General features: G+C 35.9%; 1 protein-coding gene across 1 annotated transcript in view; it reads right to left on the bottom strand.

The window, feature by feature from the left end:
• RP1 (RP1 axonemal microtubule associated) overlaps positions 1-23,286 on the bottom strand; it is a gene marked incomplete at both ends in the record, with an annotated part of 177,366 nt that overhangs the window by 55,486 nt on the left and 98,594 nt on the right. Inside the window, 7 exons of the mRNA XM_084260605.1 lie at positions 1,399-1,477; positions 4,199-4,350; positions 10,666-10,876; positions 13,187-13,377; positions 14,696-14,909; positions 15,989-16,143; positions 17,456-17,675. Coding sequence (XP_084116731.1) covers positions 1,399-1,477; positions 4,199-4,350; positions 10,666-10,876; positions 13,187-13,377; positions 14,696-14,909; positions 15,989-16,143; positions 17,456-17,675 — 1,222 coding nt within the window. The remainder of the gene's footprint in view (positions 1-1,398; positions 1,478-4,198; positions 4,351-10,665; positions 10,877-13,186; positions 13,378-14,695; positions 14,910-15,988; positions 16,144-17,455; positions 17,676-23,286) is intronic.

Raw genomic sequence — 23,286 nt, forward strand, 5'->3', positions numbered from 1 at the left:
TCCTACACTCCAAAATATTCAGCACAGTAGAGAAGTCTTAAAGATTTTACAAATCTTGTGAAATTAAACATATGGATAGATTTGATTTAATGATTTATGTCCAAAAGGATGGAAAGGCTTCTGTATGAGATCTCTAGGCACAAGAATCCCCCCATAGAAATTATTATCAATGACCTAAAGGCAAAAGTGTTAGAATTTCTACCACATTAGTCATCAGAAAATCCACTCAACACAAAACTAACTTTCTGAGGCCTTATTAAAGCACAAACTTCAGCTGAGGATTTCTTCTTGATTGAGACCACTGTGTTGATTCTCTGGAAACAGAGCATTTGAAGACTTAGACCACTGAGTCTTGGTAAACTTGGGTTATACTCCAAGTCTTGGTGAAGTCAAAGAAACTTTGATCATTCATTTTAGTGTTACCATCTAGGAAATATATAGGAAATAATCTCCAAAACAGTTTTTATGAATCTGAGTTTCATGTACAGAGCCATCTTATACTCTTGGGGTTTTCTGATAAAGGAACAAGAGACAGCTTATTATACTCTTAAGCAATCTTATCTCCATTATCAACATTATCTGCAGAAGTAGGATATCTGTAGAATCTTTGCTCTGTTGCCTCTGAAAAAAATGGGCCAAAATTGTAGCCAAAGTATGGAATAAACTATTATTTCACGATGCTTCTTGTTGTTATTTATTTTTAAGAACTAAGCAATTTTCTTTAGCTCCAACAGCTGCTGTGGAATCATAAGGAGGACAAGAAAAAATTGCTGCGGGAAGTACAGCCTTTTTATCTGTCACTCAACCTCACATATGCAGAATCCCTTAAAAAAGAACGCATTTTCCCATGCTAGAAGACAAAGAAATATGAGGGTAGAACAGCCTTTCTCCCATGTTCCACTTCCCAATCTGATTAATTGATTTTTCTGTTCCTTTCTTTACCTAGAAGCATTTAGTCCTCAAAAAAATTCTCTTATAAAGTTAAAATATCCATCATCTAAAAAATGGGGAAGAAAAAAATGTCAAAACTTGCAAAATCATGATGTCATATTGCCTCCTGAAAAACAAAATCATTGTTGACTATACTCATAAATACATAGTAAATTTTATGGAGACAGGTTTCACATATAATTTTATCATTTTACATTGTCAGGACAGTTCCTAGGAATCCTATGCACGTTTTAGTAAATCCAAGCTGGATAGCTGAACATGTATAGTCCAACAAAAATGATCTATGTAATGAATAGCAGAAAATAAAGAGCAACAGATTTTCTAGAACTTTTAAAGGAGCACTTGCTATTTTTAATTTAAATTTAAGACATTTCTGGAGTTCCAAGATCTCCTAAATCTAATGAACTACATTATTACTACTATACATTAACTGAAAAAGTTGCTGACCTTTTTTTAGACTCTTAAATCCAACAAGAACTTGGTTCAACTTGCCAAGGTATACTGTTTTGATTTTGAAAACATCCACCTGAAATATGAAAATAATCAAAATTATACTTTAGTTGAACTTAATATGTATCTGCTTTTGAATATTTATCAGTTTAGTCTTGTGTGTCTGGTCATGTTTTTGTATCACGGTGGAAGCAAATTTATCTTGTTTATGCCATTCATTTTATTTGAATTCATAATTAAACATTACATGCTGTAACTGATATTTTCTGATCCAGTTTATATTATGAATTATGAATTTTAAAGTGCTGGTCTATTTAATGGGAAGTAATTTTGGAAACATCAGATACACACACTAGCAATAACGTGCTCATTTCTAGTACCTCTGTGGACTGAAATAAACAGATCAATTACTACTTGTGTTGAAACTACTTTGATCCAGTACCTAACTCCCAATTAAACTGATGAACAACAGGTGTCTAATAATTCTGAGGATCTGGAGCAATTTCAATTTCACTAAAATTCGCAGTTAATTGAGTGGGAATTAGGCAGGAAAATTGGAATTATTAGTATGGTATCTGGGAAGGGGGATAGTGTCTGTGTTACGTGGACAAGGATTTTCACTGAAGCCATCTTTATAACTGGTCAAAATTTCCACATAGAACGTGTTGGCATGATAAATAGAACTCATGGAATCTTCCCTTTTTTTTCTACTGTAACTCTTTGTAGTATATTCACTTTCATGCACATACATGTTTGTCTTCTTCATTGAGCAGTCATCTTCCTTCAAAGATGGCTTCTCCTTTAAAGGGAAAGCTCACATACAAGTATGCACACTGACACTGGGGACACACATGGCTTCAGGTGTGTACTTGGCTTTTTTTTAATTGGGCCTAAAGAAATGAGGTTTGGAAACAAACTGTGAATGAATGAATTATTTTGGGAAACCAGCTATAGAATAAAATCTCCATGAGTAAGACTGCTTTATTTCTTGTGACTTAAGGAGCTATTCTGTTGTAGACAGAAGAAGTTGTCTTGAAAAGGTTGAGGTGAGAACGCAATCTGAAGACAAAATTTTGGGATATATTTGGGGTTTTGAAAACAAACAATAAAATTGTTCCCAGAGTTGCTGCCAAGCACAGTGACATTCAAAATTTCATGCTAAATGTGAGAACAATATTGATCACAAGAGCCATCATAAAAAAGAGCAAAGACTAACAACAGAGAATTAAGCATTTGAGGGCAACTTCGAGTAAACAACACTGTGAGAGAATTAATACCCAAGCAGTTGTTAGTTAAAATATTTTCTTTAAGATAATTAGGGTGCTATAGTTTCAGATAGAACTTGGTCTACTGAACAAGTCCATTCCAAAACTGACACATAATCTGGATTATACATAAAAAAATTATTGCGAATTTACAATGAATTGTATTTCCACTGGAGTGAGTATTCACATAATTCAACTGTATTGTTGACATATTTTACTCTATGAGTTTTATTCTTAAAAAAAAATAACATACACTGTTACAAAATATAGAATTAAAACAAACAAACAAAAAAATCCAACTTGGGATAGTTCAGTTTTTTGCAAGAAACAGGAATCAGTCCCTTTTCCAGTCTGTTCTGATACCTAATCCATTCGAGCAAGCAGTCTTGTTGTTCAGGTTTCTATAAAGTATTATCTTTAAGATATATTACATGTAACTAGTATTTATATCACCAAAAAGATTAATGTATAAAATTTCCTACATATTCTCCTTAAAGACAGATGAGCCCTACTATATTATTATTTTCAGATTTATTCTGTGAAGTCTGAGCAGTTTGATCGTTTCTTGATGAAAATGACATTGGGCACATATATTCTCTTCCACAATGGAGAAGGACAATACAGAAGGCATAACGACTAAGAAAGATTTAGTTTGGCTTTCATATGAAAACCATTGTGTCTTCTATAATCTTTAGAAGTAAAAAGGAAATCAGATAAAATAAAGAGGCATGTTAAAAGAATAAATGAAGGCTATTGCAAGCCTAGCTTTCTACATCAGAAAGCAAAGTAATCTGGGTTGGCTGGCAATAATTAACTACTTCCTCCTGCCCACCTCAAAGGAAGATTCCTATGTACTTTGTAGCAATTTTACAATTCCCTTAAAACAAAAATAAAAATATATTCCATATCTAAACTCAGAGCAAACAGTAGGGTCTAGTAAAGTATCAGCTAGACATTTCCTTTTGATCTGAAATAGACATTTCCTTTTGATGTGAAATTTGTTTTAGTTACTTTGTTCTTTTGCCAATAAATTCTCCAGGAATTACTCTTCTAGGAAAAGCCATTTAAGCCTCAAAAAGCAAGAATATGTTTACCATGTTTAAAAGCAATAAGTGGGTGGAAGAACTGGAAACATGAAATAATAAAACTCAGCTTGGAACACTGACATCAGTGTTCAGAAAAGTTAACAAGGAAAGGTCATGGTCTAAAGTAGATACAAAGACAAGATACCTACAGAAATGTTGTCAGTTCTAGCAGTCAGGTATATTTTAACAAAGCAGTGATACCTCCCTCATCTTAAAAGTCTGGAACATTAAAATAGAACTTTTAGAGTATATTTAGACCAACTCAAAAGTACTTCATCAACCTAACTGTTTCACTATTGAAAATTGCAGACGATGTTACACATGGAGAAAATCACCTTTTAGTTACAAGAGAAAATTATGTCTATATGGGATAGAAAATATCAGTGTTTTGGATACTCTGTCCATGAAAGATTTGATATAAAAAAAAATACACATTCGTTGTTTTACCTGCCCTCTAGCAAAAGTGATAAGGCTGTTCCTTGAGTTAAGCCATCGTTTCCCTGAGTTACTCTTTTCTCCTTGTATACAAAGATAGGCCTCACCAGTGGCATCTGCTTTCTTCAAGTCTCCCGTGTGGAAATGGATCGCATATTCAACAACTTCAGGAAAAATACACACACAAAGCCAAAAAGTCAGCAGGGGAAAATTATTCTTGTCATCTTACCCACCATCTCTATTATACACCAACAAAACCATTGCATGTTTCATCTGAATCCCATGTTTCATCTGAATCCCACAGAACAGGGAGTGTGGGGTCTCTTCAGTCCCCGTGACATATGTAACCAAAACACATCCCTCCTGCCTAACTCCCTATTTGGCAATGTGCAGAATACAGACTTGTACTCCTCTGACACCATTCCCAGAAAATCAGCACTACTGGTTGCTGCTTGCAGCATGTATTGCCCCCTTCCCTCCCTTCCCTTAGGGTAGGGAAACACTTTCCAAGAAATACTTCATGTTTACATGAAGACTTTAGAAAGTCTAAGTGCTGTTCTCTAAGACTATTTGTACATATTTCTTTGTTCCTTCCTTCCCTCTGTATGTGTCATTTTCTCCTTGAAATAAAATGGGAGCTTACACTTACAAAGTGGCTTAGAAGATAGCTGAGACCTGATAGTCTGAAGATTTAAACTCATGTCATTGTCTCCAAATAAATGAAGACACCCAGACTGTCAAGCTTTCTTACTAGTCAGACCATAGTAGTATTACAATATTCTTGAAATTAAAGCACATCAATGTGAAACAGAAATAATGAATTCACCAGCTTTGCTACATAAACAGAAAAACATTGTATTTTGTATCAGAACCTCCTATAAAATATATAATATAAATGCAAATTAGAATTAGCTAAATTTGAGATTAAAATAATTTGAGTTTAAAGGAAAGCATCCTCATTTTCTCATTGGTGGTCATAAAAGAAATGAGAAGAGACACCAGTGGCCACTACATGGAGTTTCTGCTTCCTTGCCTCTTTGACAACATACAGGAGAGGGGGGCAGATGAGACCAGATTGCATCAATTCTGAAAAAACTTAACGGAAAACTACTCTGTTCAGTTTTTAAATTATCTATTTTAGTCTCTGAGTTTTTCATTGAAACAAGAAACAAGGAAACACTTGAACAGAAGCAGGTCACAGTCTTAATATTCATGGTTATTTCATAACTTTAACAAGGAGACAGGAAAAAGAAGGGTTTTGGAGCAGTCTTTTACCCCCACCCTGCCCCAGTACTGTAAGTCTGCTCTTTCTGAGATTACAATAACAAATCTGTGCTCGATTGCACAATGCAGGTGCTGTCACTTCAGAAATCTAACTTTGGTGGATATGTTAGGAATATATATTCCTTATATAGCAGGGAAAGTCAGGTATTGTAGAAAACACCTGTGATGGGTTCCCACATATTCTATGGAAACACACTAAAAGTTAGGAGTCTAAAATTAGGTGGTTTGAATGTTCCTCTGCTTCCAACTGCAAGCATCATCACTTCAATGGAAGACATCTTGCAGCAACACAGATTTATAAAACACAGCAGTCTAATATTTTTCAGAAGGAGGAAACTGTAAAATGCAAAGTCACACTCGGGATGTGAGTATTAAGCGATTTACACATACCAAGAATGCATTCAAGAATGCATATATTATCTCTTGAACTTTTTTGTTGCAAGCTTCATCATTATCTTATCGGAGGAGGGCGGTGTGTAAGTACAGAGCACCTTAAAATCCAACATTTTACAAGTACTGAGCTATCTTTGATTACTCCAAACTATTCAGCCCCAACTCCCACAGCATTCATCACTGGTGCAGTAAAGCAGTTATAGACAGATAAAGCAGATAAAGCATCTAGACTATGTGACAGTTACGTACTGGAGAAAGTTTTCCAGCCTCACTCTGCCACTTGTCCCTATCTGGGACCTGGCTGGTTGTACAACATATGTTTGCAAAGAAGGGAAATGTTGCCTCTTACAGAGGTGAAATCAAGGTGAAACTAAGAAGCACCTTCAGTCTCACAATGGAGAATACAAGCCAAAGAGCACTGAAATAGTCAAGTCTGAAATACATCTTCCAGTCTGAAATCCATCACAGGATACACAACTATCTGAGTATGCATCTTGGAAACATCTGATATTTTCAGAACAGCTTGCCTCTTGAATTAAATTTATTCTAACGTAGAAATGGCCCAATTTAGACAAAATGTACATCCTTTAAAAAGATATAATTATGAGAAATTTCTGGTAGGTTTGACAATGATTGTTAGAATCCAGAAGCTAAAGCTGTCATTTATTTTCATGCGTAGGTGATAGGAAAACAGGGAGAAAAAACCCCAGTGTTCTGAGGATATTTATTTTCGTGCTTTTCTTACAGCTCTTTTCACAAGTTGGTGCTATTCAGATTGAGTGTTATAATCAAAAGACCAGAATTCAAATATTGTGACATCTTATATAGCTATTTCTTTATAGGTCTAAAATAAAAAGGTCACATAGCTTGAACAAGGGTCCTAAAGGGTGGGTTTGAATACTGATTAAAACCAAAATACTTAAAATTAATCATTAAGTAATAAGGGCTGTATCAGTCTGATAACAAAGGTGTATTCATTGCAGTAAACTTCTGAAATGTCTGTGTTTCTCTTCATCTTTTACTACATGTGGATGACATCTGAGAAAACCTGTTTTCTAAAAAGGGGCTATTTGGCTTCAGCACTATTTACTTTAGGGACTTCTCCTGGGACTTCTGTTTATTCTTTTTTAATCCTTTAAACCAAGCGCTGGGAAAGTACTTGTAATTGACAGCATCACTCATGTTGGATAATAAGAATTAACAAAAAGGTTTCCAAGGCTGGGTGCCTAATGTATCCCATTACTTTCTTCAATACAATTAAATATGCACTTCCAGGTGAAAGACAGCACAGCTGCATTAAATTCTGTGTAACTACACAGACTTGCTCTTGCTAGAGAACCAGATAGTTGAAAGTACATGAGTTGTCCATTTGACTCTTTGGCATTTAGCATGTGGGATTTCTGCTTTTAGAGGAGTTAGGATATGAAGGTAAGATTGTTTTTTTCATCTAGAGAGTTGTCTTGCCTGTATATCTTGGTCATATCAGCAGGTTCCTTGAGGTCAAAGGGTTACTTGTGTGAGTGAGATCAGAAGAGGTTAGTCCACAGATCCGATCACTCATATAGAATGGATTAGAAATCAGAATGCTTACAATCATCTTTACTGCTTTTTTTCCAGAATCATTAATATACTTGATCATGATTTTAGCTTTAATCATACAAGTAGTATTCAAATGAGATGCATGCTGAAAATTTGAAACATATCTAGTGCTTTTGCTGAGTCAGTATTTTCAGCTGAATATGCTGAATCTATCGATATGTAATTTAAAGCTCAATGTACTCAACAGCAAATATTCCCCACAAATTTTCAAAGGTTTTGGATTGAAGAAAGGGTTTCCACTAGATAAGCGAAATAAAAATATACAAGGTAACCCCTATGAAGTAAGGGGTTACAAGAGTTACTGGGAAATGGGGTAAAAATATTTAGGTTGAGCTTGGGACCACTCTATTGGATGAACAATAAAGCCCAACAACAAAAAAATACTAAAATAAGATGTTCTGTTCAACACTGACAGTCTTCGTCTCTTCCCAATCCTGTTTATAAAAGCTCTGCTTTAAATGTGAGCCAGCATGGTGTGAAACTGAAAGTGATCACACAATGTTCATCAAAAAGGGGGCAGGTGGGGGGATGTGAATTAAGGATAGGACAGAAGCTGTTGCTTTGAATTTGCCTATTTTTGGTTCATGTTGTGGAATTTACTATGTATTATATATCCAAAAATCATTTATTGTGACAATTCAGTAACATTTGACCACGGAACTCTCAATAGCCTTTCAAGGGTGAACAGGTTAAACAATGCAATTACACCCTTTCTGAATGTCAAAGTTATAGTTAAACCATTTACTCCATTGTGATTTTAGCCTTGTAATGAAATCAGACAGTGCAGGTAATTTTTCCAAAAGGCAGGGAAGCGGTAAGGAAAGCCGTGAGGAAGGAAATGAGCTATCAAATGAATCCCTCCTGTTGGACCTCTCAAGACCTTTTCTTTTACTGGTCTCCTCTATAGGTTTCCAGGCTGTCTGTGGAAGGATGAGATGATAGGGATGGGAATGCAAATGGGACAGGGTAGGGTGCTGTATTTTAAGTAGGATATGCAGGCAGGAGACATGGACAGAAGATACATTAGAGCTCAAAAAGCATGGAGTGTGTTTAAAGGTGCAGAAAAACATTGAGAGACCACACTCCTTTTAACAAAGGAATTGAAATTTTTCTGAAGATCATGGATTAGTATAGACATGTATTTTTGCCTTGCTATATTCCACAGAATAACTTACTTTAGATCAGAAGTTATTTTATTAGTATGGTCTTCATTATAATCAGGCAATTGACATTACTGATAAAGGCCACTGTTTATTTGGATGCTTAGTTTTTAGCATTTACTTTTCTTCCTGAAAAGTCGTATACATCTTGTTTGCTTTGTCTGGGGATAGCAATAAGTTATATAATTAAAATTGTTCCTTTGTCTTTACCTAACTTTATTCTGTCAGTACATTCATTAACGACAGCTCCATAAATAGATGCCTCTTTCAAGGAAATAATGGGAACAAATACATGAAAACAATTTTATTTCTTTTTCTCTAGTAATCAAACTGGAACACAAGGAAAAAACGGGCAGTAATTTTAGACTGTAATATACTGGGGCTACAAAGAATAAACTGATATTGCCATTTCCAGTTGCAGATCACTGGAGTTCATGAAATGGTTTGTAAGAAACTTTCTACGTTAGTGGATACTACCAATCTATGGAACAATTTTTGAGGGAGAATGTATACACATCTTTTTCCTAGAAATATTAAAAAAAACCCAGTTTAATATTTATATCAAATATAAAGTATAAAAATCTAAAATATATCTCAAAACTTAATTGAAATATAATACTATATCTCAAAATAGAATTGCTTAACAAATCAGGATAATGCTGTCAGACAATTTCTCCATTTAGTTCTTAGCGTAATAAGGACTTTGAGAAGTGCATTCTAGAGATGTTTTTTCTTTGAATTTCTGGAGGTTTTCTAGGTAGTTAATCATTTAGCATTTTTGAATTCTGAAAATAACTGCCAATACTTACAGTTTTCCCCAATTGTTCATAAGCAAATTGAGGGTACAGGGCTTTGTAACAAGCTCTAGATTTACTATATTCATAACTCTACATCCTGCATATAGTACATCCAACATCCAATGTCATTTTGAATGTGAGAGGTCAAAGCCTTAAAATATATATATTTTTTTAGTAAATTAATATAAGGCTATTAATTGTTTAAAATCATGCAAACCCACACAAAACCAGGGATCTAAAGGGTCTTCATTGTTTCATTTGTTCAAGTTTCAACTTTAAATGGGATGAAATATTTAGGAAAATCTCCTTAGAGGATAATGTGCACAAGTTCATATGAAATATTTTATTCCTTTTTCGGGCCGCTTCCATCTTTTTCTATTAGTTTCTGTTTAAGCATAACACTCTTTGTGCTATAGCCTCTAGCAATAAACCTCTTAACTGTCACTGAAAGCTTCAATATATGATCTTTACTATCCCTATCAATCCTCTTTATTCTAATGAGCTGGATAGATGGGAAGCCTGTTCTTAAATAGCTGGTGATCAAGTTATCAGTATGCAATTGGATGTTCCTCTCCATATTCCAGGGGGCAGCGAGGGGTGGGGGTGGTGGAGAAAGCGCTTTGTTATATCTGTGGCATCATGCAATTCACATCTGTTAATAACAGCAGAGAAACATGCAACTCGGTGTATATTTTTGTGGAATATTACTTGCTGTGATATAAATTGCTCATGAACATCAATAAAACACGTGCAGTTAAAATTCTTGGATACCTATTTGCTGTCTAATTGTAACACATTTTTCAAATTCGATCTCTGTTTTGTAGGGGATCTTTGGAATTCTTTCATTCTTAAATTGAGTCTTTCTAGGTCAGATACATTTCCTCATGAATAGGAAGGTTCAGGTAGTATCACACAGTAGGTGTTATTTTGCACACATCTTCAGCTGACATAGCATTAATTTGAAGAGATAATAAATAATCAAGAGCTGAAACTGGAACATCATCTAACATGAAAGAAACCAAATCCCATGTTTGGTGCCAGCAGTTAGAGCATCTGTCATAGTCCCAATAGCGGTGATTTCTGTTTTCTCAGTTTTCTTTTGTGACAAATGCATGTGCAAAACCATCATGTTCTGTAATAACAGATTCTCGTGGAAATCCTCACACGGTAATTTAGGCCCAAAAAAGATATACTGGTATTCCAGTGACAGATCCTGACCCCAATAACAAAAAAGGACTTAGCTTACCCGGCAAAGGCTCCTGATCTGCATAGAGAGCTGGCAGTTCCACACATTTGTCTTCATTAGGCTTGAACCAGCAGTCAAACGCTAAATACATTTCCTCCTTTGTGCCTGTGTGCTTCATATGCAGTAAATCTAAGTGCCATGGCTGGTTTAGCTCGCTATGTGGGCCCGTTACCTGAACTTTGCATAATGAGCCGATATCTGCCAGTTCATCCTATGTGGAGGAAAAAAAGAGAAGACGAATGGACCTCATTCTAATTGTGCCAGATCAAATGCAGCTGACAGCTGTATGCAACGGCTAAAGAAACTTCAGTAGTTAAAGAACTGGGGCAGATTTATAACTGCTACTATTTTTCCCCTTTCTAATCAATAGGAAATTGATTTACTAACATGAATGAGGAGATGGAGTGCTTGAGGTTTGATATCAGGGAACAGGTAATGGCAGTCACTGATGAAATTTGTACACAGAACAAGGCACAGTTTTCATATATATTACACTGATTCAATAGACTTCAGCAGGCATGGAAGCTATAGTAAATTTTGAAAATTTTGAACACTATTAGAAATACTTCCTGCAATTTGTAATATAAAAATTGTGCAATTAACTATAACTTTTAAGGAGCTTTATTCTGATTTTGATAAAGCACCTAAGACATCCTCCATCTTCATACTACATCATGTTTCAATACATAGGAGCTGTCCATTAAAATATTCCTCTTCTTGCATAAATCAATAATTTTTTACTCAGAAAGGAAAAAGAACGGAGAAAACAGAAGCTGTTGTTCCCTCTTCCCAGTGTTTATATCCCCTGCCCTTCCATTTCAAATACTGCCCAGCAAATAGAATTGTATGTGACCTGACTTCAGCCTTTCCTCTGACAGAGCTCTTCCATTTTCATACTTTTCTTTATATTTAACAGAGGCTTTTGTAAATAACTTAGAAAATTTTCTGGGCGCTCCTCATTTTAGGTCATGTTTATGGCCTAGGCTAGTTGGTTTAGTTCCTCTTTCATTAAAGAGGAACATCAAAAAACAGCAAATTATTTCTTCAGCTCAATCATGAAGATCAATTTACCTGACTGATAGCAAGAACCAAAAACCAGTTTTTTCACTCACAACTCCAAGGCTGCTTTCTGATGAAGCCCAATATGAAAAGCAACAGATTTTCACTCAGTCTTTGGACTTTTTGCCAGTGCTCTCTTCCCTTTTCTTTCCCTTCCCTTCTCTTTCCTCTCCCTTCCCTTCCATTCTCTTTCCCTTCCCTTCCCTTTCTCTTCCAGTCTTTTTTTTCCTCTCCCCACCCCCAATTTTCTCTTGCTACCTGCTTCTGTGGCTTTTTCCAGCAAGCAATTCTGAAGAAACATCTCTCAGGATGTGGCTTCATTGGCATATTTCTGTGATGCAAAACTGAGTTGTGAAGTTCCCATTTCCCTGCCTGCCCACTGGTTCCCATTCCCTCAGTCCTGCCTCTGTTTCTGCAGCTTCAGGATGAACCAGTTAAGGTTAAAACTTTTGGTTTTCTCACAAGGATAAAGCATTTCCCCAAAACTCACAAATCATAACAGAAAGATGGAACAAGTAGCACAAGAACAGGACAATTAGTAGTCACACTTCCTTTAAATGTTCTCCTAGCTTCCAGCACTTTGTGGCTCAGGGACTTCCTGAACCAGAGAAGGTGTCTGCAGTGTCAGTTCCAGATTCAACTGAACCAGTCTTTCATGGAGAGTAAAACCAGAAAAGCATAATGGTAACACAGCACCATCACTGGGAAGGAACTGGAGCTACATCGGGGAGTAAGATCATCTGTCATTGGGATTGCCAATAGCATTGGGAAAGCAGCAGACCAGAATTCAGTGAAAGTGGAACTCAGACACTTGTTAACATTTCAGTTAATGGGTAATAGGAGGAAGTGAAGACAAATGATGGAAGGGTAGAAGAACTGAATAAAGGAAAAGAAAACTTATGGGGAAAAAAGGAGCTGATCAAGAGGGAAAACAAAGTGATAATGACAGGCAAGAAAAACCAAAGAGAGAAACCATGTAAGGAAATAAAGTTAGCCTGGAGAAACATGGTGACAGGGATAAATACGTTACATTAAAGAGAAAAATGTACTTTCTGTAAATTTTGTCTCATGACTCTTCCTTCTCCATCTTCACTCCCAAAAGCTCTATCGTATCCCATGGCACATTCTACATTTACAAGTTACTTACTCTTGTGAGATCAACAAAGCCTGTAAATCAGTACCTGCAGCATGGTATACATGGTGATATTCACCAAGGGACCAATTTCCTCACTTAGGCATTCTCAGTATGAGACTTGGGGAGAATCTGCACATTCAAAAGACTTTGTTCAAGTGACAGTGTTACTACCTACAAACAGAAATGATGACCTGTGCCAGTCTACCCAGAGGAGTTAAAAATCAATTTGGCACTTTAGTTTAAAGAAACAATTTGTTTCAGAATTAAGAGGGTTATTGGATGCACGATTCTTAGATTTTTCTTTCAGTAGAGAAAGGTTTGAAATACTTTGATTTGAATTGCTTTTCCTGTAACTTGAAGTGGCAACTTTTTATGATGAAGGTGGCCGTAGAAAATAAAAGAAAGGCGTATTGGATCCACTTCGTTGCTCAAATCAGATCCAGTGATGTCCATTATCCAGAGACCTGATGACTTCATGTTGATTTCAGGCAGGTTAGGACTAGAAATCAATCTTATACCTTTAAAAATTATCAAAGAGAAAGAGGAGAGGTGACAGCATGAGAGAATGGCATAATATAACAGGACAGTAGCCTTTACAGTACACAAAGATCTATTTGCAGGTTATGTTGTATCTATAGCAACAGTTCACTAAGAATAATACATCAACACCTTTATTATATTTTTTTCCCAAGAAATTAACAGCTTAATGTTTTTGTGTGTTTATAATTTAGTTTCAGAGGTATTTTCTAGATGCCAAGGTATCTTCCTTGTCGTGTTTGGAATTACAAAGAGAACATTCAGTCACCTTTTAGAAGTCTAATTAATTGTTCTTTAAAAAAGCAATCAATGTCACTAAAACAAATTCATCATTTAGAAGCACCAGCCATCTGTAGCATGTAGACATCTAATGCAAAATGAACAATACCAATGAACTCCACTTGGAACTAGATCATACCTAACTATATAACATGTGCTGTAATAGTGTGAGACTGACAGGTAAACCTATAATAAACACAGATCCTTGCCAGATCCTCTGAAAATCAATATTACTATCTCCTGCTCTTTCTCTTTATTAATTGCTGTTATCCTTCATTTTCATTCTGGTTCAACCGTTCTTTGGGAAGTGAAAATGATTCATTGGGAAGGGACAGCTCAGTAAAATGTACTTTCTGAAACTCAGAAGAAACACTCAACTGAATACCTGCACATCTAGAATGGGCACCTTATGTTTTTAGTCTGACTTACTCCCTCTGGACAAACATTTACTTTATATGGAATTGTTTTCACAGGACTGAAGGAAAAAATATTTTCTACAAGTTCTAAATGGCCAAAGGTGTTGATGGACATGCTGTTTTCTCACAAACACCCAGGTTTAGATTTACACAACCTGTGGCACAGTAAGCTTGAAAAGAGCAAAACCTGTGCATACCAGAACTGCTGCTTTGTGATATCGAATAATACCACAGGTAAAGACTACGCTCACTTCAGTAAAGTAACTTTCCCCTGGATTTCAAATGAGAGCCTAGTCTACCTGAAAAGTAGTGCATAAAACATGAGTTAGTTATTCCTGTGAGTCACATATCCTAAACTCTAATCTGCATTATATCTTACGGTGCAAAGAGCTAAATTTAGTTTGGAAGGCAAGTGTTCTGCACACACACATGGACAGGATGATGAACTTTGATCTTACCAGATGTGGTTTTGTTGTAATAGTATGATGAAACTGAAAATTCACATTTTCAATAAAAGAAAGATGTTACAGATATGTGAAAGGCAGATTTATATATATATATATATATATATAAACAGGCAGGCCAGTTTTGCAGAAGAGCTTACCAACTGTCATGATCTCACAAACAGTCTCACAGCACCCCAGATGTGTATCAAGCCAGTTCCACCATGGGAAGACCCATTCTTTGTCTGAGCTTTGTGATTCCTTGACTGTTACCATCTTGAGGTACATCCCAGCCCCATAGCCCTCTCCATCATGTCCTATGACCACTTTTTGCAAATGACTAAGAGAAACAGCTTCTACCAAAAATGAATCCACCTGCAAAAAAGGGAAATACTTAAGAAAACATAGTTTGGACCCAAATATTTCTGAACTTCAAGGAAAATGTAGTCCTGGATTCAGGTGAGGATTTAAAATTTGTCTCTCTCTTTTTTTTTTTTTTAATATTCAATACAACATTTCCCCCTCTGACACTAAGAAAGAACACACTGATTATACCTAACACTGAATTACACGTTCATCATTAACAATGCATTGTACCTTCATTTGATCTTTGGACAATATAGATCATTTCATATCACATTAAAGTGCATATAACTCAACCTTCTGACAGCTATGACAAGATTTTGCAAGATTTTGGTTCTAATCAAATATGTATCTTTCAGGGTGCTTCTAGTTTTTAAACTTTATCATAAAAATATTAACAGTCCCAAAGAAAAGTTAGAAATCTAGAGTGTGCACTCTCCAAGACAACTTCTAAATTCTTCTCTAATAGACAGAAAAGCCTCTTTTTGCTTTTCTTACAAAATGAAAATAATTGTGGAAAAAACAACTGAGGAAAAGAGTAAGCAATAAGCAAAAAAAGTAGGAAGTTAAGATAAAGGTGGAGAATAATTTGAGCAAAATATGAGAGAGGAGGAGGGAAACAGAATGGAAAAGGCAGAGTAAGAAAAAAGAGAAAAGGATGAGAATAAGGACAGCAAAGCCAATGAGATAACAAAAAATGTGAAATGCAAAGAAAGAAATGACATGCCACAATAACTTATTTCTTGTATAGCAAGAAACCCAGGTGTTCTGCATATGGCTGAGCACTGTAATTTTAATTCTTTGCTACCTATGCCATCCTGTGTTTGGAACAGAAGTAAGAAGCATGATCACAGAGGTTCTCCCCTGCTTTCTGTGCACTCATGTGAAGGAAGCTTTTATTATCATGCAGGGATGTTCTTGTACAGAAATGAAATAACACTGGATTTCATCTACTATGAGTATCTGAAAGATACATTTTGTTTCCAAATTCTTGCACATCTGTAGCAAGATATATTTTGAACAGGCATCAAATGGCCCTTAATGTAATACTAACCCCTTCACATGTAAGACAGCATTTTTTGTGCCATTACCTTATTCCTTTGAAATTTTCTTCCTTTTGCTAAGGATGTATTAAGTTTCCTCATTCCTGTGTCCCCTCTTTTGCCACAGAGAGTAATATAAACATTTGCAAAAGTTTCTGCTCCCCAGTGGTCACCAATATATACAGAGACAACATACTTATATACTGTACAAAAAGAAGAAGAAAAAAGTTTAATAGAGCTTATTAAGGTGTACTTAAAAGTACTTTGTAAGTTTTACTGCACACTTTTGATTTTGCAGCTATTGAAAAATCTGCTACACAGACTGAAATGGGTTAATCTTTATGAATCTTATCTCTTCATGATGACCTCTGTGAAGACTTTCCATTAATTTCCTTAGAAATTTAGAGGAAATGGACTTGGACAATTTAGGTTTAGGCAGCTTAGAACTACCTAGGCAATTCTGCTTTACTGTGCAAGATCTGGAAAATAATAACTTATCTGAGTTTGTTCAGGAACTGTTAGAAACTGAATTATCTTTGCAGTAGATTATCACAGGTCAAAGAATAAAGCACTATGTAAAGTTTATGGAAATTAGCAGAGACATGTAGCATAGCGTCTGGATGCATGACATGACATATAAGTATAAAAACGTAGAAAATGCACTTATTAATTTAAGGTGCATGACAGGAGCTATAAACTTTTTGCCTTTATAGTGTTCATGTATAAATGCATTTCTACAGGGTCAGATTGGATTTTCTTCTGAGGAAGATAAATAAATTGCTTTTGTATTCATACTAATACAAAAAGAACAACCAAATTTTTTCAAATTTCTTTTTCAATGTACAGTCCCGCTGAGTTAACGTTTAACTAGCATAACACTCTACTTTCTTTTTAGTTCATGAATACTTTTGAGGTATTCAGGGACCAGAACATCTGGAACTTTAGTTTAGAGAAGCAATCATCTCTCTAATTACTTTTAGCTCATGTGCAACTGCTACCTTTTCTGAACAAATCCAGTACTTCCATAGGTCTTTATATTCCATGTGCATCTCTGAATATACTCTGAAACTCTCACCATGTTAAGAAATAGACCGTAGGGAAAAATAAATAAAAACTTCTCTTTTTTTTTTTTTTTATATACAATGAGGCTTGCTTCTGATACTTGTGTTAGGAACTAAAGCTATTCTAGGCTAAGTAATTCAGTAATGAGGTTACCACAAATTATTTCCATGCCTTTGAACATGTACTTTATATTTAAAAAGTATAACTATATTGTTCTGTCTTGCACACTTGGAATCATACAGAAGATTTAGCAACTGTGAAAGCCAATATGCAACTTAACTGGAAAATTAAAATTTCTGAAGTGTTCAGCATTTTTTTCATGCATTTATGAAGACAGTTTTAATAGAACCACTGAAGATATCAAATCCAGACAAACTGCTATATTATTTCTATGGCATTGATTTCTTCTCATGAGGTTAGTTTACATAGTTTATATCTTTCCAATGGTTTTACCTGGTAAAGTTTTCTGGTCCTTACTGACCGCAGGGAATTCTTTCACCAGCTCTTTTTCTTCTCTATTAAGAGAGAGCCAGCAGTTACAGACAAAGTTCCGTTCTTGTTTTGTTTGTAGCTCTTCTAAGTGAAAAGATTTCAAATGCCAACCCTCAAAGCCTGGCACATCATCACAGCTGACCCGAATCTTGTATACATCTCCCAAATCTCCAGTCTCAACCTGCAACAAATACCATGAGGAAGAGCATACTGTCAGGGCTAATTCCCAAATCCCTGTGTAGAATTCCCAAACTTAAAGTTAACAAATGGAAAAGATGAAGTGGAGGCTGGGATAAGTGTGATGAGAGACTCAGTCCTTCTCTTTTTCATGACATGATTATAGGTAAGACAGTCTCCCTTGTTTTCTTTATTAGCATTGTAAACATGATACCCTACCATTAAGGTAAGTAGGGTAAGTCAAGGTTAAAATTAGTAACATCTGTACATTTAAGCTCTTTATACAAGAGGCAACATGTAAAGTTTTGACCCCAATGGTTAAAGAGAGCATTAACTTAGAATTAAAGATTCTGATGTTAGTGGTCAAGTGAGGTATTAAAATTATTGATACTAATATAAGCCTAGTTTTAAATAAATTCCCATTTTCAAAATGGTTGAATTTAGAACGTGAAATTACCATGAAGAACAAATTCATTGCAAAAGAGAAAGAATATTTCTGCATACAAGTAAAACTATTTGTGTTACAGAAATAATTGTAGAACTCAACCCTGTTCCCATACTACATATGGGAAATTCAATTGCTGACTCTTGAGCTGGCTTCCATGAGATCTGATTTAACCATCCAACCTAGGGCTGTGGAAACTAGGATGATCAACCTCAATCAAGCGCTAATGATCTGCTTGATGTTAACCAACCAGGGCAAGTCTGCTAAGCACCAAGAAGTGCAGTACTGCAAGCGCAAGAAAGACAGAGTGGGAAGTGATTTTCAAGTGAAACAAAAGACAACTGTTATTTTATGACAGTAATGATTATTTTTTAAAATTATAAAACCAGAAACTGTTGCCAGTGACCTTCTTGTCATCTCATACTGCTTTTTTTTTTTTTTTCTAGACCAGTCACAACATACATTTTGGTGACTGTTGCTCAGAAATAAATCTTTTGAGCACCCAGTAGCATTAGTAAGATACTGAAGTTAGTCTTACACAGTGATGCTCTGGGACCAGAAGGCTGGCTCCTAAAACAGAGTACAAGCTGCTAGCAGATTAATTTATTCCACTTCTTATCAGAGCTCTGCATCTGATAACCCTTCACTGCTGCCCTAGTGTACTTAGAGCTAGTTCCCGTGAATTTGGACAGTGAATACACAGATGCAAGGAAATATCATCTACTTTATTCTTACACTGACTCAGGAAGAACCATGTAAAAATTGTGGTTTTATCTTTTTGGGACAGAGTTGGCCACCCTCCTTAGTAAATGCTATGTGGATAAGAAATAGTAAAACATCAGACTATGGAGAGGAACAATTAAATTAAAAAATAACAACCTGCCAAAATAATTTTACAGGAGCTTGAATTGTTCATTATGTAAAACTTATGAAAAGGCACCTATGGTAGGAGGGAACTGCACTGGATGACTTAAAAGATCCCTTCCAGTTTCAATTTCTTAAGGTGTTATAAGTGCCTGCCTTCCTGCTCCCACAAAATTTCAGGATTCCTGGCATTGCTCTTTAAGAACTAGGGAATAAAACGCTCCCAGTGATTATATCATAGTCCCAAGGCTGCAAGGAATCGCTCAGCTCAGCTTCTAGCTTTACATTGAAAAGAGCACAAGACCTATTCTGGCTCTAAGCCTCACCTGCCCTGCTCGCCTGGATATACTTGTAGATATCTTCAGGCTGTCCCAAACTGCAATACATATGTGACAAGACTTATTCCTCTTGGATCTACCACATATTCCCAACTTGGTCTCCACCATTAAACTATGAAAAGGGAAATACATTGGCAGAATTTCATGTCAAGAGATTTCATTCGTGTATGTACATGCTGGAAAAAGTATCATTAGCTATGGTTGGACTAAGTGGTCTATTTCATCCTAAAATATGCATTCATCTCTTATTAAACTTAAAGGGAACTATTTTGGTTCATTAAGAGAGCACAGAGGTTCTTCACCATCTAAATGATGGTTCTTTCACAACCAACAAAATAATTTCTCCTTCTCTTTTTGAACCAGAGTACTGGCTCACAAAATTATTGCCTGCAGATTTTCTTTCTTGTAGATTTACTTCATGACTCTATGACATGGCTACTCTAAATGCTGTACACAACTTAACTCTGTGAAGCTTTGTGGTTTGGAGTTGCAGGATTACAGAACTTGGTTATTTTTACGTGACAGGGCAAGCTGTAGCTCACATTTTACTTTGTCTACTGCTACCCTAATTTGTAATTCTCTGGGATTCTAATTTGTCACAAAAACAAACATTGTAACTCTTGTAGGAAATATGTGGATGGGATATATAGGAAAATAAATTTCAGAAGACAAGACAGACTATTTAAAAGCAGTTATTTTCCCTTTTGTTTCTAGAATCACAATTTCAACCAGTTAACATGAGAGCCTTTGAACCAGCAAACACTAATAGTACTACTGCCCATGATACATTGAATTAAACACCGCCAACTATTTTCAACTGAGTGTTCTAGATATTCCCCACCTTTTTATGGGTTTAATTTCCACACACCCCCACCTCACGCCCACATTTCTGGTCATTGTTATCATTTTTGTTCAGCTCCATCATTGTAACAGAACACTGCCATTACATCACTCTTGTAATCCTTTTCTGAGCAATTTAGTATGATCAGCTTCCCTTTGGAATATGAAATCATATCTTTGATCCCACAATTGTCTTTTCCCTCCATTGGTGCCCATTAATTGATGCAACATAGCCTTCAAAGCAGAAACAGACAAATAATTTGTCACTAAGTATATATCCAGTTAATATCCTAGTTGGAATGTTTGCAAGAGGATGCTTTGCCTTGTTTTTTATTCATGATTATAATTTCCTAATTAATTTTTCCACATTTATTTTTTTCTGAACAACAGAATGTTATATTCAGTACTTGAAATCTGATCTGAGTTGTATGTGATTTGCCATATACTACATAACACAATAGTTTTTCCATTACATGATCAAAGGAGCATAGCTTTTATAATCAAGAGGATGCCCTGGAAAAGTTACTGGAGTTTTACAGCTCTCAAGAGACAGGTAACTGATGATTAGAGAATTTTATAAAATTTTAAATCTTTTCCTTTTCGACTCACACAGCACTTCTCCAAAGACATCATGCCTGATGTAATAAAAGGTTTTTAAAATTTACTGTTGGATGCACATTTAAATGAAATTCTTTGTCATTTTCTTGTTTAAAAAAAAAAGTACAGAAATTATTCTAGTTATAAAGGGTGTGGTCAAAACATCCTAAAATTCAGCTTTCTGATAGGAACTCCAGAAATCTTGCTGCCTGCTGCTTGGAACATCATCTGTCACCTTCATAGTCCTTAACACAAAGTGCATTCTGTATTCATTGTGTGTTAATGAACAGCCCTACTTGCAGAGGTCTTTTCTTCATTTCGTACTACCTGTGCTAATGTTTAGGAGAATAGTTTTAGGGATCCCAATCCCATAATCTGGTTGTTGATGTATCTTTGATTTTTACAGTTCTCTGGTAATAGGACACACATGATACACTAGGACTCTCCAAAGGCATGCTCTGACAAGCTTACTCTGTAAGTAACCAAGAAACACTGACGACTGGGAGAAAGATGTATTTCTTTTTAAAAATTAATTTACTCATTCCGTGCAAGATTAGCAATTGCTTCCTAGCATCAGCAGAATATCAAGGAAAAAAATCTGCAATTGCACTGTCAGTTTACTTTCATTTTTCCAGTTATTCTTCCATATGTTTGCTCACTGGAGGTGGCGTGGTTTCTTGCCATGCTATCTTCAATGCTGGAACTCCCAGCAGATTCAATAACTTTGACACATTCACCTATTTCTCAATGTATTTATTAGAACTAAGGTGTTCTAATTAAGTTTGTTCTTATTTAAGCAGTTCATCCGGTGTACTACAGATGCCTGACAGCACTGAAACACAACTGTACCTGATAGCGTGCTGCTATTTTATCTCCTTTAGCAATTTATTCTTTACACTTGCTATGTGCGATTAAATTACACCTGTTCTTTCATGGGAGTCGGTTGGAAATATTTTGGATCAAATAGTCATTCTGAACACAATACACATCTGTTCATACATTTGTGTGAGAGCACCTGGAAAATCATGAATTTACATGTTTTCCTGTCCTCAGTGTGCAATAAATGTATCTCTGAGATCAAAATTAAGCTTTCTGTTTCAAAACAATGTGAGCTGCTTATAGCACATAACCTCTCTTTCTTTCTACTGCACTACATTACTAAGGACATTTGTCTAGGACCAGGATCTTGGGGGCATTTAAAAGTTCTCCTGCTTGGTGAAAAGCCAAATTCACAGTTTGTTCTCCTTGTGACATCATGCTCACGCCTTTAGCCTGCTGTTACAGTGGGAGGACTTAAGCAAAGCTTCTGCCTTCTTCTGAACAGCCATAGCATGAACAAAGAAAGGAAGAGTAAAGAGAACCATGTTTTTCAGCTGAACCAAGTAGAGAAGTTATGAAGGTATTTATGGAGATACCTGTGAATCCCCAAATTCTTCTTTATAGCACACCTGCTATTCTGATTTCCTTAGAAAGCCACAAAACCATAAAACATTCTAAGCAATGTGGCAAAGAGACAAAATTTCAAGCACAGTAGACAACACTCAAATATTATTAACTTCGTCATACAAAGCAATAGAAACGAGGACACAAATAGCTAAGGGGGAAATGTAGGCACTAACCTCAAGCCAGTGCAAAGTATGAACACGCATTTTAGAAAGCAGCTGGGGTGGGAAACCAGTACAATGGGTATGGTACTGTGGCACCTGGGATAGTAGACTATGAGACAATTATAACTGACACATAACAATACTAATTTCTGCTAACATGATACTCAGTCATTGAAATTAAGAAATCTTAACAAGGAATACATGCCATTTGGGAAATTACCAACAAGTTGGATGCAGCAGAGATCTGCTTTACAGAATGATGCTTGTCAAATTTCAGCCAGTTGATGTGGTTGCTCCAAACAGATTCTGCCTCTGTTGACCTCTTCGGTTTATGTCAAAGGCTTACAAAGGTCAGTGTGTTTCCTGTCTGCTTTCTGATAAGCTGCTGCTTTCTTGTCTTTAACAAGTGCCATTTATCTTTTCATTTACTCCCCATAAATTCCTACATTGCTTTGGCTTGTTATTTAAATTAAAAATTCAGCCTAGATCAGGTCATCATGATGGAGCTCTGACAACATTTCTAAATGTAGTTTTGCCATTGTTTTCAGGATATTTATTGTGGCCATTGAAAAGTATTTCTGAGCTTTATAAAACTGCCTTGAATTGCAAGCTATTTCTCTCATCTCACTGGCTAGAAGCTGCACTGCATGCCAATCAACAGAATTTGCAGTGACTTAGCCTAGAAAGCCAGGGACAGAATTTGAACATAAAAAGATGCCTCAGATGAATCCTCCCCAAGCAGCAGGATGCATGTCAGTTGTACAGGTAGTCAGGACTGTGTTAGGGTTGATTTTAATAGTGGCCATGTATATGCTACTGCTTCAGGGTTCATCACACTTTGATATGCGTGAATGCATTCTCCTGTGATTTATGATTATCCAGAAAGATCTGCTGCCTGCTGGCCTGAGAGACAGAACTATTTTT

Source organism: Gallinula chloropus (assembly GCF_964237585.1).
Source record: "Gallinula chloropus genome assembly, chromosome: 2".
NCBI classification, from domain to species: Eukaryota; Metazoa; Chordata; class Aves; order Gruiformes; family Rallidae; genus Gallinula; species Gallinula chloropus.